General features: G+C 40.4%; 1 protein-coding gene across 2 annotated transcripts in view; it reads left to right on the forward strand.

The window, feature by feature from the left end:
• SHQ1 (SHQ1, H/ACA ribonucleoprotein assembly factor) overlaps positions 1-27,143 on the forward strand; it is a 103,811-nt gene that overhangs the window by 59,090 nt on the left and 17,578 nt on the right. For both annotated transcript variants that reach the window (XM_024982511.2, NM_001035049.2), the window contains one exon: positions 190-310. In XM_024982511.2, coding sequence (XP_024838279.1) covers positions 190-310 — 121 coding nt within the window. The remainder of the gene's footprint in view (positions 1-189; positions 311-27,143) is intronic.

A 27,143-nucleotide genomic window follows, 5' to 3' on the forward strand; every position in this document is an offset into this window, starting at 1 on the left:
AAATAAAAAGGTTTGGACTTAATGATACTGATATGATATCTTGCAATAAAATAATATGAAAAATATTTAAAAATGATTAAAACTCTGAGCTGCTATACATATGTTACTCCTCCATATGTGAATTTCTCAGTTAAAAAAATCAGATTTTTTTTTCTTGAGGATAATTTTATTTTTTTCAATTTCCTTTAGGGAAAAGTGCAGTTTTAAAGTGTCTACTGGACATTCACAAAATTTTTCAGGAAAATGACCCAGCTTATATTTTAAATGATCTCTACATCTCAGACTACTGTGTGTGGATCCAGAAAGCCAAGTAAGTTTTGAGTTATGTATGCTACATGCTCCCATTTCTGAAACACTGAAGAAAGTGAAATAACCTGGAGGTTAGTTTTAATGAGAGAGAAACCTCTACACCTACCAAATACTTGAGAAGTAATGGATCAACATGGGGTACTTGGTGAAGTTGCTTAGGGAGGAGGTGCAGATGACAGAAAGGTGAAGTTTTCTAGAAAAAATTAGCAATAGCTTGGAAAATAAATGTTAAACAGTTGTGACTATTCATTGTTACGCTATTGACTGTTCCCAATGAAATCACAAGACTGTTCTATCTGAACCTGTATCTGGAGTTTATTTATAGGGGAGTGTGAATGTGAGTGTGTGTGCTAGCAAATGTTTAACATGACAGGATAGAGACCTAATCAAAATAACTGTGCCCTCTTTGGTTAATCACTGGCAAATGGAATCCTTTATCAGAGTATAAGAACAACTTTCAGAGCCTAATTAAATGTATCTAAGGGTCTGAACGGAGAAGGCAATGGCACCGCACTCCAATACTCTTGCCTGGAAAATCCCATGGACAGCGGAGCCTGGTAGGCTGCAGTCCATGGGGTCACTAAGAGTCAGACACGACTGAGCGACTTCACTTTCACTTTTCACTTTCGTGCATTGGAGGAGGAAATGGCAACCCACTCCAGTGTTCTTGCCTGGAGAATCCCATGGACAGAGGAGCCTGGTGGGCTGCCGTCTATGGGGTCGCACAGAGTCGGACACGACTGAAGCGACTTAGCAGCAGCAGCAGCAGCAAGGGTCTGAACACTAAGAAATGAGCTCCTTGAACTTGGTATGTAAAAAAAAATTTTTAATTGTTTACCATTGTCTCATTCAAGGAGGCTTATCAAGTTTAAAAATACAATGAATTTTCATTTTGTTAAGAATGTTCTATAGACCTGATTCTTATCAGACATGCCTAAAATATCCATCTTAGTAGCAGGAGACTGTTAATTGAGAACATACAAAAAGAGCCTTTGATTGGAATAATTCTTAGGTGCTATAGAAAATGATGGCATAATATCATTTGTGACTTAGAAGATAAATGATAATATTTTTACTATTACTGTGAATGGTAAATGAATGCGTTAGGATGGCTTTTAATGCCTGTTTTGAACAAGCCATTATACAGAATTTATTTTTGATTTCTGTTCACGGGGAAGCAATTATATTGCAGAGTGAAGTAAGAAAAAAACTTGAGGCTATACCTGTTGTAAGCAAAATGCTTAGGGACTGCTCAAGATAATGCCTAATAGCATACAGCAGGTGGTGTCAGCATTCGAAGTAGAAATCTAGATTTCACCAGATGGAAAATTGGATCTTTAACCCCTGAGGTCATAATGGTATGTCATCACTTCATTTGATCCTTCTGCTAATTGAGCTTATCAAATACCCTGCTGCCATTTCCCGTTGTTTTCATAATAAAATTAAATTGAAAAGTCTATTTGTGAGGGTTTAGGTTTTTCTTTTTTCTTTCAGGGTGAGGATTTTATAAGCATGTAATGAGCATTGAAGTTTATGCTAGGATCCCATTTCTGAGAGCGCCTCCTTGCTCTGTTTGTGGCATTCTTTATTGACTAGAGAGATCTTATTTCATTGAAGTAGAAGAGTGTAATACCCTCAAGTTGATGTGGGGATTAATAGGACTTTCTTTCGCTTTAAAAGTTTTCCCTTTGTTTTAAGTTGCCGGAAATCAAATAACATTCTTAGGCTACTTGTCATTGTTGTGGTGACAGTAATTTTTAAAAAGATGTTAATGTATAGGGAGCAGAATAGAAGAGAGAAACAACAGGAATGCTTCAAGTTGCTTTGGAAAAGAAATTTTCAACTTTATCATTTGACTGTAATGTCCCTTTCTCTAAGTAGGTTGTGTTGTTTTCACTTTGTGTGTTATGTTTTACCTATTTTCCCCTCCCCCTTGAAGTAAGAGAACTGAATTTTAAATTTTCTAATATCATTCTTGATTTTTCAAACACAGAATAATTGAGCTTTCTAGTATCATCTTAATTGTGAACTTTGAATTAATAATACTATGATGAATGTCCATAATTTTCATAACTAATTTCTTCCTTTCTTTCACTTTCTATCTCATTTCTTTTCCAAACAATTTATTAGTGAAATCTAGTGCCTTATTTTTATGTATTAAAATAGTTCTGCATTTTCCTTAGTCTCTAGTTGATGCTTTTTATTTTTAATAATGACTGTATAAAATTTTATTTGAAATACCAGACAGGTGCTACATTCTGACTAGCATTCCGTTTTTACAGTCAGACATTTACTTTGGCAAAAACTTCCTGGAATATGGGCCGCAAAGTCATTCTTATGGTGAATTAATGAAGTTAGGACAACAGTTACCATGAGGTTTTGCTTTAGTGCTTCATAGTTTTCTTTGTAACATTTGTGTCCTGTAGAGCACACTTGCAGGTCTTAAAAACTGAAGCTCGTGTATTTTTATTTCGAGTTATAGACTCTGCACATTACTTTTCTAAAAAGAAATGTTTCATGCTATCCTTCATCGTAAGCTGCATTGTAAGTTTCAAGTGTGGTGGCTCCTACAGCAAACACACCCTGGGTAGCAGCATGCAGGGGTGGTTTGCTTGAGGTCATATATCTTATAAGAGATATGTCTGTGATAATCTCAGGTCTTCTGGCTCCAGGTTGCATGTTTTCCCAGATATGCCACCTAGACAAGCAGTTGTCTCTGTCCATGATATGGGGTGGGGTAGAGAGTGAAGAGGGGAACCTTTCCTGTAGAGAGCTTTTCCTTTAGGAAGAGGGATTAAGGATTTATCTGTCTTCCTCAGGGATGTTCCCATAGCACTTGGTTTAGAGATCACTTGGGCGCACACTGTGTCTGCCTCTCATTGTAGTAATTTAGGTGCATATCTCTTTCTTCCTCTAAAAATTTAAAATCCATGTGAATAAGCACCTATCTGTGCCTATTACAGTCCCTTGTGAGCACAGTAAATTTCAGTTGAATTGAATGGTACCTCATAGAGCCAGTTGAAGGAACACATTTTTTTTTCCCCCTCAACTGAACTATAAATCAGCTCTAACCTATTTTTATTGAAATTTTTAGCTACATTTTAGCTATATAAGATTTTGCCTTTCCCCTGATTTCCTTCTGGTGGGCTGTGCTCACCAGTAGCACTGGTAGTTCTGACCTACTGAAAGTTTAGCATTTTACACTCTTTAGTATAAGCTGGAGTGGAAAAGCTTACACAGTAAAATATGTTCCAGCCCTGCCTCTCATTGACAATAAGACTTTAGCAAGTCACTCCATTATTTCATCTAATGCATTCAGTGTTAGTATTTTAATGCATGGTGTATTTTAAAATGACACAGGATAAAATATGATGTTTTCTATGTCAAAGATTTTGGATTTTTTTTTAAAAGTAATTAAAATCTAAAGTCCCAGCTAACTTCACTGTAAGTCAGAGCTTGTCCGTGAAGATTCTATATCTTCGTTTTCTCTGGTATAGTTTTTTAAGGTAGGTAGTTATAGGGGAGAAAAGAAAATATATGTCTTTGAAACACTGAACCTTTTTACATTGAACTGATAAATGGTTTGCTGCTGCTGCTGCTAAGTTGCTTCAGTCGTGTCCGACTCTGTGCGACCCCATAGACAGCAGCCCACCAGGCTCCCCCGTCCCTGGGATTCTCCAGGCAAGAACACTGGAGTGGGTTGCCATTTCCTTCTCCAATGCATTAAAGTGAAAAGTGAAAGTGAAGTCGCTCAGTCGTGTCCGACTCTAGAGACCCCATGGACTGCAGCCTACCAGGCTCCTCCATCCATGGGATTTTCCAGGCGAAAGTACTGGAGTGGGGTGCCATTGCCTTCTCCAGATAAATGGTTTACTCTCATTAATACTCTTTGTGCGTTTGTTTTTTTCACTGCTTTTTTGCATTGTTCCCACCCACCATGAAATGCAATCTTATTTTGCAGCCCTTTGGACACTAATGTGCAAAGTTTGTAGAGGTAAACAGCTCCATTGCTAGAGAATTTTATTTGATAAATCCTGGACCTCAGATTCTGTAATAGAGCATGTTCTGCTCTACGGCAGCTCTTAGCACACCTGGCGGTTGCTGCGCACCTTTCATTGGGCAGCTTCCACAGTGGGCCCCTCCCCCAAGCGAATGACTGTCCAACAGCGACCGTTAGTGGTCCTGCTCAGCCATTGGTCAGTTTTGCATTGGGCCCCTCCCACAATGAATAATTGTCAAAGAGCAACCGTTAGTGAGCCATTCAGCCAGCCGTCAGCGGAGCTGTGGTCCTGAGGTGGAGAGTGAGGTAAGAGGTGGATCGCGGCTTTCTCCCGGTGCCCTCTAGCTCACCTGGCCTTGGGCCAGTGCGTGAGCTGGGTGGTCCAGGAAACAGGCTGGGGTCTGTGTCCTGTAGGGCTCCAGAGCCCTCGCCAAGGCACCCCACTGGCTGGGCCCGCTTTGAGGTGGGGTGAATCTTTTCTGTATCCGTGCCTCTGTGACCTGAAGGCCGCAGCCGTCTGCCTGGCATGCGCTCTGCTCGCCCTGCCCCCGCCATTCCAACTTCCTGAGGAACTTGAGGGTCAGTTGGGTCTTAGGTGCCTGGCTCCCTCCATGATGACAGCAGGGCAGGGTCTGGGGACCGGACCCTGAGGGAGCTGCCAGCTGAGACCTGCTTCCTCAGCCAGGACCTGGGCACTGGCGGGAGGACCCAGGCCGAGTGGTATGTGAAGGTTTTGGGGCAGAGTACCTGGCCCTGCGGGAACCTCTCCTCTCAAGCCAGGATCTGGACCTCAGAGGGTGAAAGCTATGCCCTGGGACCTTGCTCTTTCTTGTCAGAACGGAGAATAACATTTGTTTAGTGTAGATTTATAGGAACATCATTGACATGACCTCAAGAACAAAGAATCTGGTACCAAAAAATTTGCAGCAGCTAATCACTCCCTTCCCTCACCTTTTCTATGAGGAAAACTTTCAGAGAGTTTGGGGTTTTTAAGGCAGGAGCCACCCATCTCCTTGCAAGGCTCTCAGTAAACTTTTTCCTGTTCCAGACTCTGATGTTTTGGCATTGTTTGGCCTCACTGTGTATCAGACACACAGACTGGCGTTTCAGTAATATTTCCTCAATTGTGAATAAACTTAAGCTATTTCTGCACTAAAATCTTAAAATTTTAGAAAACTTAAAACCTTATATTGCTTCATACTGCTTTGGTTGCTTCCTCTGTGTGTGTGTTTTGGTAGGGAAAAGAATTATGTTCCTGAGAAGAGTATAGATCTCTTCTGGCTTTCTCTTGTTCCTGGTTTATCTGCCAAAAGCCATGGGAATGGTGGTAACTGATGCAGAGGTAAACCATCAGCATTGGATGTAAAAGAATTATTTTTTTAATCACTAATTATCGAGCCCTACCATGTGCCAGGAACTGAGGTGATAAAGCCACTCTGGTGAACATGAGACACGCCACGTTGCAGCTGACCTTCTAGCAGGAAACACAGATATAAGGGGAATATTATTCTGTAGCCAAATAGCGGCTGCAGTGGGAAAGTATGGTGCTGTGGAACCACCTAGAAGGCCACATGCCTAGTCTTAGGGTCTCAGAAACCACTTCCAGAAGGAAGAGTTGAAGCTGAGAGCTGAAAGGTCAGTAGGGGATGGTCGGATGCAGATGGGGAAGCAGGTATGGAGAGTATTTCAGACAATAGGGACAAAAGAATATGGACCTTTTAAAGAGCTTGAAAGCTCAGATTAGTTGACTGTTGGTACCGGAATGAGAGGAAAGAAATAAGGCTGATTCTTATAGAGCCTTAGCCACATGAAGATGTTTGAAATTTATCCTGGAAGAGCGTGGAGAATCTAAAGAGTTTAAGTGCTGGGGTATGTATGTGAGTGACATGGTGAGATTTAGATTCTGGGAGGGTCCATCAGGTCACATTGTGGGGAATGAACTGGCATAGGAACAGAGCTCAGATTCAAGCTGGAAAGGCTGATTTCAGAAGAAAAGGTGATGGAAGCAAAAGGCAGTTGTAGCCTGAGTGAGGGCAGTGAGAGTGGGGCAGGAGACGAGTGGTCAGGGGTAGATGAGAGAGGACCAAGTAAGAATTGGATCTCAGGCAACGGTGAGAAGTGGGGGAATCAAAGATGAGATCTGAATTTTGACTTGGCCAGTAAACCAGGTGGTTGGAGGTGCATTTGCTGAAATTAAATCATATTGGAGAAGGGTATAGGATGGAGGAGAAGGGAGGTGAGATGAGTTCAGTTTTTAAAATGTTGATTTGAGATCTCTAAGGAGTATCCGTGAAAAAAAGAGTCAGGAACATTTGGATCACAGCTGGAAAAGATGTATGGAGAAGAGCTGGACAAAGAAAGGATGTGAATTAATAGCAAAACATAAAAAATGGTATCTGGTTGCACAGCACTGTTTCACATATGAGTATAATAATAATCAGGAGTGGATGCATTCCAGGCTGGGCAAACAGCATCATGCAGAGGAGTAGACAAGTTAAACATGTAAGCAACATGGAGAATAGATTTCCTGGTTGTAGCTCTGGTGCATTGAAGGGCAAGAATGGATGTGAGGCGTTTTTGCTTTTGGATCACAAGTTTTATCTGTCCTTTAGTGTCCCTTATTATTGAATAAGAGAGTCTGCAGTTAGCCTGGGGTTCCGGCGTTTTAGTAACAGGGCCAGATATGAAACCTTTATTTCTCTCTTCAGCGTCTGGAGACTACAACAGTATTTTTACTTAGAAATCGCTTGGTTACAAACAAGAAACCCACTCAGACTTTTATAGTAAAAATGGGGACGTTATCAGAAGGCTTTCGATTATCTTCTGGGACCCAGGTGCTGGGAGTGCAGTTGGACCCCTGAGCTCAAGGCACAAAGTACAACAGTTGGCTGACTTTCTGGTGACCTGTGTCCCTCATGTTGCTTCTTTCTGTAAGTCCTTGCTGCTCTTCTTCCTTGACGCACGAGAAGGAGAGTGGCTTTTCCACTGCTCTGAGTTTCCATGTGCCTAGTTTCAGTAGAGATGGACTAGAGTCACTTGCTTATGATTCCAAGGGAGGAGCATGTGGTTGATCCAGTGTGGGTCAGTGTTCTGGTCTAGTTGCCTTGATGACAGTGGGCATGTGCCCCCTAAAGTGGTTTACACATAGTCCCAGGGCCCACTTTGTCACTAGTGGGTGGCCTTTCTCAGAGCAGGGTGTGGTGCATGTGTGGCACCAAAGAGGACTGCTGTAATTTCATGGCACCTATCTGAGCCATAGCTGAGGGAGAGCCCTGCTGCCCATGTCATTGATGATCATAATAAAAATACAGTGCTGCGGCTGATTTCAGAGGTCTGTTTAATTCAGGCATAACCAAATGATAATCAGGCACTCTAGGTGGTTTCACTTCTTCAGGGGAAGTTACTTCTCTGACAAATGGTACAATGTTAAGTGTTACATTAGCTGCTAATGATTAGCATGTAGAAATTTCAAGAAACAATTGTGCAGAATTTCAAGCAAGTTAAACCTCCCTTGAATTGAAATCATTCTTGGTAAGGTGCTTATTCTGGCCTGTCAAGTTGCTCTTCAGTTTTACTGTTTATTTTTAATTAAATCCACAAATTCATCCTAGATGGGAGTGGGTTTTATCTCCGTAAGAAAAGATTAGTACATGCCAATCTCCATTCACTTGTAGCCCTTAGTGAGGTTTCATATAGAAAGGATTTACTTAATGGTTCTTCACCTTATCACCAGTAGTTCAGCAATGCCCACTGGGGACTGCTGCTCTTCATTAGACTTCTCTAACAAGAAATGTGCCAGTGAATCATGGGATTATGAATGTTCCTAAAGATTTCAGGTCAAAATAACCCTTTGTAAAGATACGAATGCTCCCTGTAACTATATACATTGAGAAAACTTGTCAAAGAATCCTGTATCTGACCATTCCAAGGTTTGTGGAGCTTTTTGTTGTTGTTGTTTTTGTTTGTTTTTTAAAATTTGTAATATCCTTTTTTTTTTTTTAAGTAGCCTTTGGAATAGTTTTTAGATTTTGGAATAGTTTTAGATTTACAGAAAAATTATGAATATGGTTTAGAGAGTTCCCAGATGTCCCAGACTCAGTTTCCCCTATAATTAACTTTTTATATCCGTATGGTCATTTGTCACAAAGAACCATTATTGATACATTATTGTTAGCTAAAGCCCATTGATTTATTTAGATTTTCCTACTTCTTAACTAACATCCTTTTCCTATTTCAGGATATCACATTTTGTTTTGTTTTTTACTAAGAATGGGAACTCAGATCAGTTAAGCTCTGTTTCTTGCCTGTTTTGTTTTTTCAAGAGCTTAAATGTTATCAAAAGGCAATAAAATATTATTGAGATATGTTAAGATTTACCTGAGGGGCTTAATACATACAAACATTATAATCCAGACCTTGGGAAAAAAATATGTTTGGAAGGTGGGAGAATTTTTAGAAATTTGAAGACATAATTCATTTATCATTTTTACTTCTACCTGTACTGTGGGTATTGTGATTTTGCTAGATTAATCAAAATAGAACAGATTTGTAAAAATAAAGTAAGACTTTATATTTTCTTACTGATTTTCTAAAGGTGGAGGATTTAGTGGAGAAAGTGTGAATACAATTTCTTGTAAAAAAGAAACTTGCAGGGGTGACTTGGCAGCTCCCAGACCGGAAAGTGCCTGCATTTATTGCTACATGGAGGTTTGTGTGTGTCACGCCCATTCAAGAGCTACAGCTGGGTGGCTGTGTTTGGTTTTTGTCTCTGTCCTTGCTCGTTTCATTTCTGCATACTTGGCTTCAGACTTCTCAAATCCTTAATTTTGGCTTGCTGGAGCCCTGGCTTTACAGGGAGTATAATTAGCTACTGTGTGAGCAAATTGGTATTTTCCTTCACCTCCCTTGCTCTAATGTACTTTTTGCATGTCAAAGGTCTTGGAAGGATTCTCAGTGGAGAAGATCTGCAGGATCAAGTGAGTTTAGGTGGGGATTGATGTAGTCAGCTTTTGTAAACCAGTATTTTCTGCTTCAGATAGAATTTTCCCTGTGCTCGGATGGTCTTCACATCTCATTCAGAGAAGAGGCTTACATTGATTAATGTGGTGTATGTGTGGTTATCGTACTTAGAAAGTGCTCTGTTTAAGAAGAGCTTTGTCAAGAGCGTCCTTTGAATGGAGTCACAAGAAAGCTTTTTTAAAAAAACTGACAACTTCAAGTACAGTTTCCTTTTTCTTCTGCCAAATATGATTGAAACCCAATCCTTGTTATAACATAATTATCTCAACCTAAGCCAACAGGGAGTTGCTGTCTTAATGTAAGGGGTGTGAAGTCCCCTAAATAAATAGAGGATTAATTACATTCACAGCATGTTGTGAAGGTGATGAGATTGATTGTGATCATTTGGTCCCATTTCCTGCTCTGACTACTTTCCTGAATAAATAGAAGCTGGGAAAATTATAAATAGAGCTTTAGAGAGTATTGTGCCTGGGATGGGAAATGATGTTGGAAAAGGGCCTCTGAAGTTTATTTCTCAATTGTAAGTGATGTATAACATTTATTGTAGATAATTTTATCATTGATTATTTGCTGTTCTCAGTTTAAACAGTCCAGGAAATAGTGTTTATCTTGTAAATTATAAATATTAATAGAGCATTGAAAGAATTTGACAGATTCTTTTTTAAATGGATGGGTTTCAGCAAATTCCTGATCCATTTCTAGATGTTTTCACTCAGTGTGGCCTTTTAGAAGGTTTACACTAAGGAAAGTGTCAGCTTTTCCATGCTTGTGTTGTCATTTCCTCATAGAAGCTTCTTCTTTTGTTAAAATGATGTAGTATTTTCATGAAGAGTACTGTTTTCTATTTTTATTTTATGTTTATCTTATCTCTTTTTCGTGTATAGTTTTCTAATACTGTAAAATTGTGGTTACAATTTAGATGTTTATTTTCTAAATCTATTGTAGTCACCTTCAAAGTGAAGTGATCTTAGGCCATGGAGAGCATAAAACAGTCTTTAGAGTGCAGGAAAACTGTATAGATCTGTGTTTATTAAGAAAAATATTAAGCTTCACTAATATTTAGTATATGGAGCAGTAGCAAAAATCATGTTTTGTGGGTACCAAACTTTTAAAATAATGGTCTGAAGTTTAGAGGAACAACCATCCTTGTTTCCAAAGGGAAGCAGTATATTTATTCTCAGCCTGAATTATGGCTGGGAAGGGGTTGTTTCACGTAAGAAACTGGAGTTGAGGTTCAGGGACTCCAGTCAGGCTCTGTCAATTGCTTGAACTTAGTTGAAGACATAGAAACTCAACTTTTGGAGCTTGAGATTTATGCTAGCTATGAAATGGTCCCTTCCTGCTTTAGTTGTATGTTCTGTTTGCTTAGTGGGGAGAGAGAAGCCTGACTTGGAAGGCGGGGCCTTTGTCAATGGTAGCACATATTTCTTGGACACTTTGGACTACAGAGGCTTTGTCTTTTGCTTTTGAGCTTCTTATTGTTAACCTATAGTATGAAAGAACAAAAAGATGACTATCATTATGAGGCAAAATGATTGAAATTTGAAATGGATGATTATATAGATCTGGGAGTGGGATGAGATAGAGGTTCTTTCTCAAGATGTATGATTCTGTGAAGAATCATTTTGTTATTTCATTGTTAATTACTGATTTGAAAAAATAATTATTGAGCATCTGCTCAACCAGGAGTTAAGAGAAGTGGTGAATTTTAACATTTTAGGATTTCACCTAGAATGTAGTAGGTCCACTACTTGCAGAGGCCTTGTGGCAGGAGGGAATTTTATATGTGTTCAAGAAACTGAAGGAACCAGAATGTCTGAAACCTAAAAGGTGTATGTATGTGTGGATGGATCAGGATGTGGCTGGTGCTTCAGGCAGGGCCCAGACTGTAGAGTATCTTCTGTGTAATGTTAAGAATCTTTATCTTAAGTGCAGTGGGAAGCTGGAAAAAGATCGTAGGTACATGATGGGAGATCACTAGGGTAATAGTCTGAATTGCATATTGTACCAGCTAGAAAGGTTCTTGTAAAGGATGAATGTAACCTGACGAGGAAATTAGGATTTAGAAACTAAAATGAATTTGAGGAGAGAGGGAAAAGACATCTTGGAAGATTATGCCTGAGTTTGTGGCTTGCACAGCTGAAGAAGTGATGAGAACACATTTGGGAAAAATAATTCTCAGCCTGTTGACTTTTGTTAGAAAAATTCCTCTATTTACAGAACTTGGCTTCTTTTGGGGTGGTCTGCTAAAACTAATGGTTAGTTTTCTTTCTTTGCCTCTGTGGATTTTTTATTTTTTAATTCTTTAATGGAAATATTGGATTCAGTTATCCAGCTTATTTGCCTTTTTTGTATGTTTATAAAGTTTATTTTTAAAAAATATTTTCTTATGAAATATTACAATAATATAAGATATATGTGTATACTTTAAGAATAATAAAAAAAGTGAACATGCATATACTTACCACCAATCCTAAGAAGTAGAGCATTACCAGTTTCCTAGAGGCACCCTATAGGAGCAGTTCCAGTCATATTTCTCTCCTCCCTTTGCTAACCACAATTCTGAATATTGTGTTAATCATTACCTTGCTTTCCCTTATGGTTTTGCCATCGTATTTATCCCAAGTTTAGTTTTAGTTTCACTTGCTTCTGAACTGTATGTAAATGGAATCATACTGTATGTGTTCTTCTGTTACTTGCAATTCTCACATAATGTTTTTTCTTTTCTTTTTATTTATCCATGATGATGCATATAGAAAATGAAAGTGTTAGTCACTCAGTCATGTCTGACTTTTTACAACCCTATGGACTTTAGCTCCCCAGGCTCCTCTGTCCATGGAATTCTCCAGGCAAGAATACTGGGTTGCTGTTCCCTTTTCCAGGGGATCTTCCTGACCCAGGAATCGAACCTGGGTCCTCCTACATTGCAGGCAGATTCTTTACTGTCTGATCCACCAGGGAAGCCACCAGGGAAGATGGTGCACATAGGTATAGTTTATTTTCCTGCTGTGTGACTTGACTGCAGTTTGTTTATCTATTGTAATGTGTGTTATATTGTTGATGAATGGTTCCCATTTTGGGTTATGAGAAAAATCCTGCTCTGAACATATTTGTTCATGCTTCATGGTACACTTGTGCAACTTTTTGAGTAAGCCCTTTTACTCTGGAGTGGAATTGCTGGGATTTAGGGGATGGCTATAGGCCAGTTAGACTTCACTGGGTAATGCCAAGCTATTTTCCAAAGTGGCTGTGCCAGTTTATTTCAACTTATTCCCTAGCTCATCCTTCATACCAACACTTGTATTGTTCAGATTTTAAATTTGACATTCTATAAGGCTGTGAAAGAGTTTCTTTTGTAATTTTCATTTTCTTGGTAACAAGTGTTATCTAAGCATCCTTTCATGTGTTTATTAGCCATTCATGTCCCTTCTTTTGTGAAATATCTGTCTGTTGTATTGGCCTAATTTTCATTAGGCCTATCTTTTTCTTTTTTGATTTTTAGATTTCTCTGATAGTCTAGATACTAGTCCTTTATTGATTAAATATGTTGCAAACATTTCCCCCCATTTTGTAGTTTATCTTCCAGTCTCCTTGTAGTGTCTATATAAACAGAAGTTTTTAATTTTAACGTTGTAGGATTTATCAATATATTCCTTTTGGGGTAGGCTTTTTGTTTCTTGTTTAAGAAAGTTTTTTGATTTGCTTGTCATAAAGATATTCTCATATAGTATCTCCTAAAATTTTTATTCCCTTGGGTTTAGCATCTAAGTCTTTAGTCCACCTGGAACTGATTTTTGTATGTTTTATGAGGTAGAGGATCCGGTTTCATTTTTTCCCCATATGGATAACCTTATTCCGGCTTCATTTATTAAATAGTCCATCCTTTTCCCATGCATCCAGCAGTGCTCACTCTGTCATACATCAAGTTTACATATATACATGGGTCTGCCTCGGGGTTGTCGCTTCAGTTTCACTGATTTACTTGTCTATCATGTGCCAATACCATACTTTCTTAATTACTGCAGCTTTGTATCTTAGAATCAGCTTGTCAAATTCCATGAATAACACTTTGACTGGAATTGCTATGAATCTGTTTATCAGTTTGGGGAGACTAAAACATTTCATCTCTTTGCAATAACATGGTGTGACTCTCTTAAGTTTTCTTAGATGTCTTTTAATAAAATTGTATAATAATACTCCATAAAGACTTTAGACATGTTTTGCTAGATTTACTGCTTTATTTTTTGCTTTGCTATTATAAATGGTATTTTAAAAAAATTTAATTTTCAAACTTCTTGTTTAAAATATGCAGAAATATAATTCATTTTTTAATACTGATTTTTGTATCTAGCTACCTTGTTAAAGTCTATTATCAACTTACATACAGTTTCTCCTCAGTTTTGATATAGGCAATGATAGCAATGCAAATAATAGCAGTTAGATTTCTTCTTTTCCAATCTTTATATCTTTTAATTTTTTTGTCTTTTTCTTCATCATATTAGACTGACTAGACCCTCCAGTAAAATACTGAATAGATGTAGTGGTAAAATACTTCTTATCTTGCTCTTTATCTTTTAGAAAAAACTTTCAGCAATTCACCATTAAATTGGTGTTTGCTGCAGGCTTCTGTAGATAGCCTGTATCATGTTAAGAAAGGTTCCTGCTATTCATAGTTTTTGCTAAGAATTACAATCCCAAATGGTCATCAAATTTTATCACATATTTTCCTCATCTGTTGGGATGATCTTAAGGATTTTCTTCTTTAATCTGCTACTAGACCATTCAGGTATGACCTAAATCAAATCCCTTATGATTATATACTGCAAGTGGGAAATAGATTTAAGGGACTAGATCCGATAGACAGAGTGAGTGTCTGATGAACTATGGATGGAGGTTCGTGACATTGTACAGGAGACAGGGATCAAGACCATCGCCAAGAAAAACAAACACAAAAAAGCAAAATGGCTGTCTGAGGAGGCCTTACAAATAGCTGTGAAAAGAAGAGAAGCGAAAAGCAAAGGAGAAAAGGAACGATATACCCATGTGAATGCAGAGTTCCAAAGAATAGCAAGGAGAGATAAGAAAGCCTTCCTCAGCGATCAATGCAAAGAAATAGAGGGAAACAATAGAATGGGAAAGACTAGAGATCTCTTCAAGAAAATTAGAGTTACCAAGGGAACATTTCATGCAAAGATGGGCTCAATAAAGGACAGAACTGGTATGGACCTAACAGAAGCAGAAGATATTAAGAAGAGGTGGCAAGAATACACAGAAGAACTGTACAAAAAAGAGCTTCACGACCCAGATAATCACGATGGTGTGATCACTCGCCTAGAGCCAGACATCCTGAAATGTGAAGTCAAGTGGGCCTTAGGAAGCATCACTACGAACAAAGCTAGTGGAGGTGATGGAATTCCAGTTGAGCTATTTCAAATGCTAAAAGATGATGCTGTGAAAGTGCTGCACTCAATATGCCAGCCAATTTGGAAAACTCAGCAGTGGCCACAGGACTGGAAAAGGTCAGTTTTCATTTCAATCCCAAAGAAAGGCAATGACAAAGAATGCTCAAACTACTGCACAATTACTCATCTCACACGCTAGTAAAGTAATGCTCAAAATTCCCCAAGCCAGGCTTCAGCAATACATGAACAGTGAACTTCCAGATGTTCAAGCTGGATTTAGAAAAGGCAGAGGAACCAGAGATCAAATTCCCAACATCTGCTGGATCATGGAAAAAGCAAGAGAGTTCCAGAAAAAACATCTATTTCTGCTTTATTGACTATGCCAAAGCCTTTGACTGTGTGGATCACAACCAACTGTGGAAAATTCTTCAAGAGATGGGAATACCGGACCACCTAACCTGCCTCTTGAGAAACCTGTATGCAGGTCAGGAAGCAACAGTTAAAACTAGACATGGAACAACAGACTGGTTCCAAATAGGAAAAGGAGTACATCAAGGCTGTATATTGTCACCCTGCTCATTTAACTTATATGCAGAGTACATCATGAGAAACACTGGGCTGGTAGAAGCACAAGCTGGAATCAAGATTGCCGGGAGAAGTATCAATAACCTCAGATATGCAGATGACACCACCCTTATGGAAGAAAGTGAAGAACTAAAGAGCCTCTTGATGAAAGTGAAAGAGGAGAGTGAAAAAGTTGGCTTAAAGCTCAATATTCAGAAAACAAAGATCATGGCATCTGGTCCCATCACTTCATGGGAAACAGTGGAAACAGTGTCAGACTCTTTTTTTTTTTGGGCTCCAAAATCACTGCAGATGGTGACTGCAGCCATGAAATTAAAAGACGCTTACTCCTTGGAAGGAAAGTTATGACCAACCTAGACAGCATATTGAAAAATAGACACATTATTTTGCCAACAAAGGTCCATCTAGTCAAGGCTATGGTTTTTCCAGTAGTCATGTATGGATATGAGGGTTGGACTATAAAGAAAACTGAGCACCGAAGAATTGATGCTTTTGAACTGTGGTGTTGGAGAAGACTCTTGAGAGTCCCTTGGTCTGCAAGGAGATTCAACCAGTCCATCCTAAAGGAGGTCAGTCCTGGGTGTTCATTGGAAGGACTGACGTTGAAGCTGAAACTCTAATACTTTGGCCACCTGATGTGAAGAGCTGATTCATTTGAAATGACCCTGATGCTGAGAAAGATTGAGGGCAGGAGGAGAAGGGGACAACAGAGGATGAGATGGTTGGATGGTATCACCGAGTCAATGGACATGGGTTTGGGTGAACTCCGGGAATTGATGATGGACAGGAAGGCCTGGCATGCTACGGTTCATGGGGTCACAAAGAGTCGGACACGACTGAGTGAACTCAACTGAATGAATGACATTTTTTAAATTTCTAACTTAAATTGGGCCTTGCATTCCTGGGATAAGTGTATTTTATTAAGATGCATTATTTAAATAGTATGCTGAATTTGGTTTTCTAACTCTGTGTGTGTGTGTATATGTGTGTGTGTGTGTGTGTGTATGTGTTGCGTGTGATTTCTAGTCCCCCACATGGACCACTTGGAATGTCTAGGGACGGACTGATGGAAAAGTAGACTGATTCCACTTGGAAGCACCTTAGATTGTTTGAAGGTTCTCCTTTGAATTGGATGAAATCTACTCTTTTCATATTAGTTTTAATTCTGCACCCATACAGAATAATTCATTTTCTATTCAAGTATCTGTTTTTATTTATCTAGAGGATTGCTATTGGATCCCTTCCAAATCTTCTAGATTAGGCTATTCTGCCTTTAAATGATTCTTACAGGTCCCAAATTTCTACTACTTTGCCCTTCTTGGTCTCTTTTTAAAAAGCAAACTGTACTTTGTCACTACCTCTTCCCTTCCTTTTTTGGGTCAATACCTTTTCAAAGCATCCTCCAAGATAAATATAATCCTCTAGGTGTGGCCAGAAAGTAGAAAAGAGCTGTTGCTCTCGTTTTCTATTACCATTCTTGTGTTCATATGATCTAGGAGCTCATCTACTTACAGTTGGAAACCTCAACACACTACTTACTCTTAGTTTACCATTAACTCTAACCCTTAGGATTTTTTTCTCAGACATTGTTGTTTAACTTCTCTTGTATCAGCTATGAAGAACTTTGTTTCCTTGATTTTTACCTTACTGGGTTTGGTTTTGTCCTATATACCTGCTTTAAATCTTTCAGGAGCTATAAGATGTCATCCCAGCTATTTCCTGATCTTTTCTGGATATTTTTACTTATGTAACACTCTTTGTAAACTTGACTCCTGAAATCCAATAAGTAACCATTTTTGGAGCTCTGTTAGTGTGTGAAGCATAAAATGTGGCACTGGGGAACTGAATAGGAATTAGTAAGGCTTCTAACCTTAATGAATTAGAATGAACATTCTGTGTTTTCATCTAAGACAGTGAATACATGTTGAATGAACAAGTCTGACATGAAAACTTTTTATTCTCCCACTAGGTTACTTCCTTCAGATGGAAATTAATCTGTGATGTCAAATGTGAGTCCAGTCAGCTTTATAACTAACCATACATCCCATGTTCTGTATTTTCATCCATAAAGAAGCCATAGGAGACTGTCATCAGTTCAGTTCAGTTCAGTCACTCAGTCATGTCTGACTCTTTGTGACCCCATGAAGTGCAGCATGCCAGGCCTCCCTGTCCATCACCATCTGCCGGAGTTCACTCAAACTTGCATCCATCGAGTCGGTGATGCCATCCAGCAATCTCATCCTCTGTCATCCCCTTCTCCTCCTGCCCCCAATCCCTCCCAGCATCAGAGTCTTTTCCAATGAGTCAACTCTTGGCATGAGGTGGCCAAAGTACTGGAGTTTCAGCTTTAGCATCATTTCTTCCAAAGAAATCCCAGGGCTGATCTCCTTCAGAATGGACTGGTTGGATCTCCTTGCAGTCCAAGAGACTCTCAAGAGTCTTCTCCAACACCACAGTTCAAAAGCATCAATTCTTCGGCGCTCGTCTTTCTTCATAGTCCAACTCTCACATCCATACATGACCACAGGAAAAACCATAGCCTTGACTAGACAGACCTTTGTTGGCAAAGTAATGTCTCTGTTTTTCAATATGCTATCTAGGTTGGTCATAATTTTTCTTCCAAGGAGTAAGCATCTTTTAATTTCATGTCTGCAGTCACCATCTGCAGTGATTTTGGAGCCCCCCAAAATAAAGTCTGACACTGTTTCCACTGTTTCCCCATCTATTTCCCATGAAGTGGTGGGACCGGATGCCATGATCTTCGTTTTCTGAATGTTGAGCTTTAAGCCAACTTTCTCACTCTCCTCTTTCACTTTCATCAAGAGGCTTTTTTAGTTCCTCTTCACTTTCTGCCATAAGGGTGGTGTCGTCTGCATATCTGAGGTTGTTGATATTTCTCCTGGCAATCTTGATCCCAGCTTGGCTTCCACCAGCCCAGCGTTTCTCATGATGTACTCTGCATATAAGTTAAATGAGCAGGGTGACAATATACAGCCTTGACGTACTCCTTTTCCTATTTGGAACCAGTCTGTTGTTCCATGTCCAGTTCTAACTTGCTTCCTGACCTGCATACAGGTTTCTCAAGAGGCAGGTCAGGTGGTCCGGTATTCCCATCTCTTGAAGAATTTTCCACAGTTGATTGTGATCCACACAGTCAAAGGCTTTGCTATAGTCAATAAAGCAGAAATAGATGTTTTTCTGGAACTCTCTTGCTTTTTCCATGATCCAGCAGATGTTGGGAGTTTGATCTCTGGTTCCTCTGCCTTTTCTAAATCCAGCTTGAACATCTGGAAGTTCATGGTTCATGTATTGCTGAAGTCTGGCTTGGGGAATTTTGAGCATTACTTTACTAGAGTGTGAGATGAATGTAATTGTGCAGTAGTTTGAGCATTCTTTGTCATTGCCTTTCTTTGGGATTGAAATGAAAACTGACCTTTTCCAGTCCTGTGGCCACTGCTGAGTTTTCCAAATTGGCTGGCATATTGAGTGCAGCACTTTCACAGCATCATCTTTTAGCATTTGAAATAGCTCAACTGGAATTCCATCACCTCCACTAGCTTTGTTCGTAGTGATGCTTCCTAAGGCCCACTTGACTTCACATTTCAGGATGTCTGGCTCTAGGTGAGTGATCACACCATCATGATTATCTGGGTCGTGAAGCTCTTTTTTGTACAGTTCTTCTGTATACTGTCATATGCCTTCTTAAAACCCAGGCACAGTCTTTGCCCAGGGCTCCTAGGCTCAGGCCACTCCAAGGGATGGCATCTGTTTTCGTGAATTGACACCAACTCCTGAGGATACCAGTTTATCTCCTAATGCCCCACAGTTTATGGATTTTGAGTTCACTGTCTGTGATTTCACCACTTTTCTTCTTCACATTCTGAAAGTTATTGAAGATGCATTTCCGTCTTTCCTGTCTTTTCTGGGGTTATTGAGAGCTAAAAATATTGTTGATTCCTTTTCAAAAAGGTTTTTTCTATGATCAGCAAAATGCCTTTTCTGTTAGTATTAATCTATGTGAGTTTTTGCCTTCCATAATGATATTTATAATTTTATAGTATTTCCTAAGCATTTTTCTTTTTTCCTCATTATTTTCATTTTATAGGACATATAGCCCTTGGTTAAACTGACAGAAAAGCAAATTGCTTCTTCTTGGAACTTCTGAAATATAGTTTGGCTCAAACCAAGCCCTGATCACTCTGTCCTCTTAAACCATTGTCTGCAAAGTGAAATCCTGCTTTTGATTTGAAAAGGTTGTGGTCAGAAAGATGTCCCTTCCCATTAGATATATAAAGACGCCATTGAGTATCGTCATTAAGAGTATGGGAGCCAGTTGGCTGGGTTCAGATCTGGGTAGCCTAGACAAGTCATTTAACCTTTCTGTGCCTCAGCTATCCATAAAATAGGTAAAATTAAGAAAGTGGATGAGCTGACACATTCAGTATGTTTAGAGAATGTTAGCAAAAAATAAATAGTCAATAGTTTGCACATAAGAAAGTTCCTCCATTGATGCAATGCTTGCTTAACAATGATATTGGCTGAATCAGGCTATTAGTCCATGATAATAAGAGCTTACTGTGGCTCAGCTGGTAAAGAACCTTCCTGCAATGCAGGAGACCTGGGTTCAATCCCTGGGTTAGCAAGATCCCCTGGAGAAGGGAAAGACTACCCACTCCAGTATTCTGGCCTGGAGAATTCCATGGCCTGTATAGTCCATGTGGTTGCAAAGAGTTGGACAAGACTGAGTGACTTTCACTACTGCATGCCAGGCATTGTGCTAAGTGCTTTATATCTATTTATGTATTTTTTTTATCATCTCTTTTTTTTTTAGGAGTTTTCATAATGTCACTTTTTTTTTTTAATGTGACTGTCTTTTTTTTTTTTTTTTTTTTTTATGGAGGCTAATGACTTTACAATATTGTATTGGTTTTGCCATACATCAACATGAATCCGCCATGGGTGTACATATGTTCCCCATCCTGAACCCCCCTCCCACCTCCCTCCCCATACCATCCCTCTGGGTCATCCCAGTGCACCAGCCCCAAGCATCCTGTATCCTGCATCAAACCTGGACTGGCGATTCATTTCTTATATGATATTATACATGTTTCAGTGCCATTCTCCCAAATCATCCCACCCTCTCCCTCTCCCAGAGTCCAAAAGACTGTTCTATACATATGTGTCTCTTTTGCTGTCTCGCATACAGGGTTATCATTACCATCTTTCTAAATTCCATATATATGCATTAGTATACTGTATTGGTGTTTTTCTTTCTGGCTTACTTCACTCTGTATAATTGGCTCCAGTTTCATCCACCTCATTAGAACTGATTCAAATATATTCTTTTTAATGGCTGAGTAATACTCCATTGTGTATATATACCACAGCTTTCTTACCCATTCATCTGCTAATGGACATCTAGGTGGCTTCCATGTCCTGGCTATTATAAACAGTGCTGCAATGAACATTGGGGTATACATGTCTCTTTCAATTCTGGTTTCCTTGGTGTGTATGCCCAGCAGTGGGATTGCTGGGTCAGAAGGCAGTTCTATTTCCAGTTTTTTAAGGAATCTCCACACTGTTCTCCATAGTGGCTGTACTAGTTTGCATTCCCACCAACAGTGTAAGAGGGTTCCCTTTTCTCCACACCCTCTCCAGCATTTATTGCTTGTAGACTTTTGGATCGCAGCCATTCTGACTGGCATGAAATGGTACCTCATAGTGGTTTTGATTTGCATTTCTCTGATAATGAGTGATGTTGAGCATCTTTTCATGTGTTTGTTAGCCATCTGTATGTCTTCTTTGGAGAAATGTCTATTTAGTTCTTTGGCCCATTTTTTGATTGGGTCATTTATTTTTCTGGAGTTGAGCTGTAGGAGTTGCTTGTATATTTTTGAGATTAGTTGTTTGTCAGTTGCTCCATTTACTATTATTTTCTCCCATTCTGAAGGCTGTCTTTTCACCTTGCTTATAGTTTCCTTTGTTGCGCAGAAGCTTTTAATTTTAATTAGGTCCCATTTGTTTATTTTTGCTCTTAATCTCACAGGTTTTATATGATTTGGGTTATGTCCCCATTTTACTGTGGCCCCAGGTTACAGGTATGGGAACCGAAGCTCAAAGAGATGAAGAAACCCAAGCCTGCTTGTCTTCAGAATCTAAGCTCTTAACCACCTTGCTGTGGTCAGTCAATCCCTGTTGTCTTCCAGATTGTTAACCCTCCCTCTCCATTAACACTGCATACTCCATCTCCATTGATGGATTTCCAGAGTGGTTTCTATTATTGAGCATTTAGTCTTCTTGGGGAGATAAGATATGCAAATAGAAGAATTAGAGGATGGTAGAGTGAATCCCTGCCTCGTTGCCAGTGACACAGTCATAAGAAAGATATTGACTCAGAGAAGAGGGAACTTGAAGTGGGGCTGAGTGGAGTAGGAGGGTCTTGACCTGGGAAGTAAAGATGGGTGGGATCTAACCAGGCACAGAGAGAAAGGAGGGAGGTGTGCAAGGCAAATCCCCACAGTTAAAACAATTGTGCTGGGAATGAGACAAGTAGCAAACTGGTCACACCAGTGTTACGGGAATGTGTTGGGGTATTGAGAGTAGGTTGGAACAGTGGGAAGATGCAACTAAGTTTGCAGAATGTAAGGGTTGCAAGCAGGCGGCCATTGGGTCACTGTTGGTACTCAGTTTTGTAAAACTTCTAATTGGTTGTCAGCACTTAAAAATTGGTAGATTTTATGTCAAAGTCTGTTTACAGCTGCCCCTAAACTAATGGAAGTTCTGGCAGTTGCTGAGCCCACATTCCCACATGGTGACAGTTGGCTGAAACTGAGGCCAGCTGTCTCCATCATGCGGGACAAGTGTCTTCATTCTGCCGCAGACCCCCTCCACTTCTTGTGACTCCATCTGCCTACTGGTGAGGGCAGCAGAGTTTGTGACCTTGGCCTCATGGATACAGGCTCTGAGAATGGCTCAGAGGACCTTGTCCTTTCTTCCTGCCAAACTGCAAGCTCCATGTGAGCAGGAGCCAGGCCTTGCCTATGCACTACTGCGCTGCTCAGGTTGGAAATCTGCCCCACACATCTCATGACACCAGTGACCACGTTATAGTGGGCTCAGTTTTGGAAGCTAAATACAGATGAGGCACACACCAGTAAACCTAGTGGCTCATTTTAAATCCACTTAAAAAGGCAAACTGTAGATGACCCTTAAGCAGCAAATAGGTCGCTTATGAAGTTGAGAATGGTCATGGTGTGTGTCAAGGAAAGAGCTACTGGTTGTTCGTTGCTCTGTTTCCAACACTACTCCTGGACACAGGTAGGCACGCTCTTATTTTCTTCTTTGGACACAAACTAAACAATAGAAGTAGAAAATGCATCAGGAGGACTTTGGGCACGTACTTATTTGCTTCACTCAGCAGGACAGCAGCACAACAGAGATCACAGCCAGAGCTTCTGGCTTGGCGTGGTTTCCCCAAAACCTGTAAAACCCTTGTTGCTTTTCACTAGGGATGTGATCTTTCCTCCTGGCTGCTGATTGCAGCTCTCCACCACGGTTTAGTGTAGTCTGGCTTCTTGTTTTGTTTCTTTTTTTCTTTCCCTTTCTTCCACACTTGGTATTCCTCAGGGTTCTGTCTGCACGCACCTTGCCATGGGAAGCCCCGGGAAAGAAGAAAGTCCAGCCGCCTCTACCCCCAGGCGCGGCTCCAGAAAATCAAAGCCAAGCAGAGGCAGCTCTTCTCTGCCTGCAGCAGGGTCAGTGATTTGTGTAATGTTTTCCCTGTCAGCTTATCTCTGCCGATTTCTTGTGTTTTTGAGCAAGAGGAGGAAGCTCCACGGCTGCCTTTTTAAGCAGGTGGGAGCTCAGCTGCGATCAAAGCCCAGCCTCGCACTCCCTGCTGACAGCCAACCCTGCTTTTTTGTCAAGTGCTCCTGGTGGGGCTGGATTCATCTCGTTGGAGTGAGGTGGCTCCAAGAAAAAACCCACCCAGATGCCCTGACAAAGAATGAAAGGAGAAAAGCACTTACATCTCTCATGCCACGCGGGAAATGTTTTGATAACATCATTGAATCAAACCATAATTAGGCTTTTGCATCTAGTTCTTGTAGGAACATGAAATGCTGTTCAGCCAGCAGGTTTGTTTCTCACAGCCGTCTAACTGGGGGTTTCACTTGTGCTGTGTATGCCTGTATTTAGTCAAATGATATCTTGGAGCCACTTTTTCATTCTTATTTTTAGTAATCAGTAATTTTTGTAGATAGTAATTTGGGTCTGATTGGACATCTTGGCAACTCTTCAGTTCTAATTATAGCAGAGTTTTTGCCTGTATGTCTTGATGCTAAAGTGAACATAGGATTTTAAAGAGATGTCCAACAAACTAGTTGAGTCCTAGTTTTTAAAAGTCATGGTTACTACCCTCAAATAGAGAACCAAGTGTAATTGTATCCTGGAAGACTTGATTTGCATAAATGTTTGGTCAAGGATTGCATCCCCCATAGGAAAGATTCTTCAGTAGTTCTCCTGGCCAGTGCAGTCTTCCAGCAATTTGTTTCACATGGGTAATAAGCCCTCTGAGTACCCAGCTGATGTCACTGCTTCCTGGGAGCCAGCACACAGCAGGTGTGTGTGTTAGAAGCCCAGGCTACCCCCGGATTTTCCCTCTAGTATCAGGCACACGTTGGCCTGTGAGCCATGGTAAAGTGTGGAGAGTCTTAAGTGTGAAGAGTCCCAGCTTAGCCTGCATGGCTGAAGAAAGAATCACATGGGCTCATGCATGTGAATGCAGCTTGAAAAGCCTCCAGTCTGGTGCTCGTGTGGAATATTCATGCTTCAAGTTGAGGTAGCCCAGTGGTCTTAGCTTTGTCTAGGCCTCATCTTTGTCACAGAAAATTAGGGTTTTAGATTTTAATTATGTGGTCCAATTTTATAGTAATGGCCTTCCAAGGCTATTTTAGTGTAAATTAATTAAAATACAATTTAAGATTCAACTCCTCAGCCACACTGGACACTTCAAGTGCTCAGTTGACACATGTGTCTTGTGGGTAGCATGTTGGACAGTACAGATCTAGAATGTTTACATCATTACATAAAGCTCTGCTGGATGACCCTGGGCTCAATAGGTTCCTTCCAACCTATTGTGTAGACCTCAACAGAGTAGCTTGCTCAGTCCTTAGGAGAATTTTTTTTTTAAAGAATTAATTGTGCCTCTAATGCCATGACTGAGCGACTGAACTGAACTGAACTGAACTAATGCCCCATCCTCCACTCATACCAGCTTCACGGATCTGCTGTAATCTTTGCCCTCGTTTCCCTGGTGGCTGAGCATGAGGTCTTCCTATGTCATCTTTCATAGTTTCTTAGCAGAGAGAATTTAGCTATAGAAGGATACATTCTTGAGCCCTCAAGTGGTTTTATATAGCTTATATTTATCACATGAAATACTGTAAAATTCTGGCAGAATTTTTCTCCTCTTTTCCCAAACCTTTGGGTCTTCCTTTTTAGAAACAAAGTAACATGTTGTCACGTCCCATGAACATGGGACTGCACAGGTAGTCTGTCCGGCTCAGGAGTGAAGCCAGGTAGGAGAAGCAGTTGTCTAAGCATGGATACATGATCTGTATATCTGGAGATTAGACAACCACATGGCAATTGATATCCATATGGCTCTTAGGACTGCAAACAGGGAGTCAGTTTGAGTGCTATACTCTGTGGGCTGGAGGGTCAAGCCAGGAAGAAATGGATTAGTATAAAGAAAGAGTAATGCCAGGTCCCACACTTCAGGCTGTTCAGCGTATTTGGTCTTTTTGTCACCTTTCAGTGAGGTCTTTTCTAAACACTTATAAAAATTGAATGTCCTCTGTCCTTAGCACTTGTAAGCCACTTTTTAGCTCTCTTTTCCCCGTAGCACATACAGCATGTGGCACATTTATTGTCTATCTTTTCCTGCAGAGTATAAGCTCCATGAACATGAGGATCCTTATGTGTTTTGCTCAGTCCTTGGGCACATAGTACTTTCAGTAAATGTTTATTGAATGAATGAATGAAAAAAATCACCTGCTACATTGTTTCATTGAGACCTGTAGGTAGAAGTTACTTGTAGGAGGGTCCAGGTGAAGTAATGGGTGGAGGTTGGGGGAGGCAGGCAAGGGATTGGGGCTGTTTGGACAGCAGAGGGGTCAGGGCAGACTTTGGGAGCCTGACCTTGGTAGAGGTCCCTGTGGAGGTTGAAGATTCTGTACAAGATAGCAGCTGACCTTAGCTTTGTAGAATCAGGGCTGAGAGATAAAGTGTTTCTGAGATTGAGCCTCAGGATTAAGCTGGCCTAGAAGAAAGGCCGTAGGGAGAACCTTAAGCCAAAGGGCCATTAGAGAAGGGCTCCTTGCAACTTTGACCTGGAGCCATGGTTGCTGAGTGGCTGCAGGCTGAAGAGTCAGGTTTATGCTCCAGGTAAGAGAGGGCTAGGACAAAGTCAGGCCACCCTTTCCAGAACCTGTGAAGGGAAAGCAAATGCTTCACCCTCAAGAGCTGACCCAGGAGTCAGGGAGAGCCTCATGCTGCCCCACCCTCCCAGGTGTTTGATAAGATTGAGTCAGCAATGTTGAAGCCATAAAGTATAAGGTGGTCATAATCTTCATTCTGATGAAGATGATGGTCACAGCTATCTGACTCAGTGCTTCTGAGACTTTATTGAGCAAGCAGGTCCCCTGGGAGCTTGTTAAAATGCAGATTCTGATTCAAGGGTCTGGGGCAGGCCCTGGGATTTTGTAATTCAAACAAGTTCTGGGGTAATACTGCTGCTACTGGTCCATACTTTAAGTAGCAAGGGACTATACTTAAAGTAGCAAGGCTTTATTAAAGAGAGAAGCTAAATATGTCATTGATATCAATTGCTCTTATTAAAACTATTTTAAAATTCCCCTTAGATGGGCTGGGAGCTGCCACTTGAGAATGTTCTGATAGGCAAATGCTTTTCACTTTAGTTGAAGTAATTTTTGAGAGAATATAATTGAGCATTCAGAAAATCAGCCTCCCCAATTTTGATTTTCTGTAGATGAGTGCTTGTCGGCACTGCTGTCCAGTCTGGCTTTCAAATCCAAGACTTCCCAAATCAGTCACTGAGTACTCCAAGCCTGAGTTGAGTGGACTTTTATGTCTGTTCCCTTCGTGCAAGAGGTGGTTGTGCCCAGCAGGATGTAGTGTGGTATGCTGAGCCACTGACCAAGCTGGTCTAGACATGGGCCTGGATCGGGATTAGGAGAAATCTGTTCTTGTGGTGCAGAGGAGTTGGTGGCACCTGACTCACACTGAAGGCTCTCCATGCTTTTATCAATATTGCTGTCTGGAAGACTTAAGAGAGAGAAGTAGGAAAGATGACTTGAAACCATGGGCATTTTGGAATTTGTGTTCTGAGAGTCAAGGTGACTTATAAATAGACCCTCTTAGCAAACCTTGTCTGCTGTCTTTGCTTTGTCACCACCATTCCAAACCTGAAATGGTTGCCCCCTTCTTCTGGTCTCATGGCCAATACCTAGTTACAGTCACCTTTCATCATTTACAGCAGGCATGTTATATGAAGTTGTTGCAGACACTCAATTAGCAAACTTGAAACCATTGAAATACAGGCTTAGTTTCTTGTGAGCCTCTAGCCACAACATTTTCATCAACCAATCAGTGCATATCCTTGTCTTATTAGTGTTTCTGCTTAAAGACACTTTATTTCATATATACCAATATTATTGATTCATTCACAGTGAACTCTTGGCCAACAGCACCATAACTCATGTCTGAACAAAGCTTATCTAAGAACATGTGTTTTCTTCATAAGACAC

This window comes from Bos taurus, chromosome 22 (genome assembly GCF_002263795.3).
Source record: "Bos taurus isolate L1 Dominette 01449 registration number 42190680 breed Hereford chromosome 22, ARS-UCD2.0, whole genome shotgun sequence".
In the NCBI taxonomy this organism is placed as follows: domain Eukaryota; kingdom Metazoa; phylum Chordata; class Mammalia; order Artiodactyla; family Bovidae; genus Bos; species Bos taurus.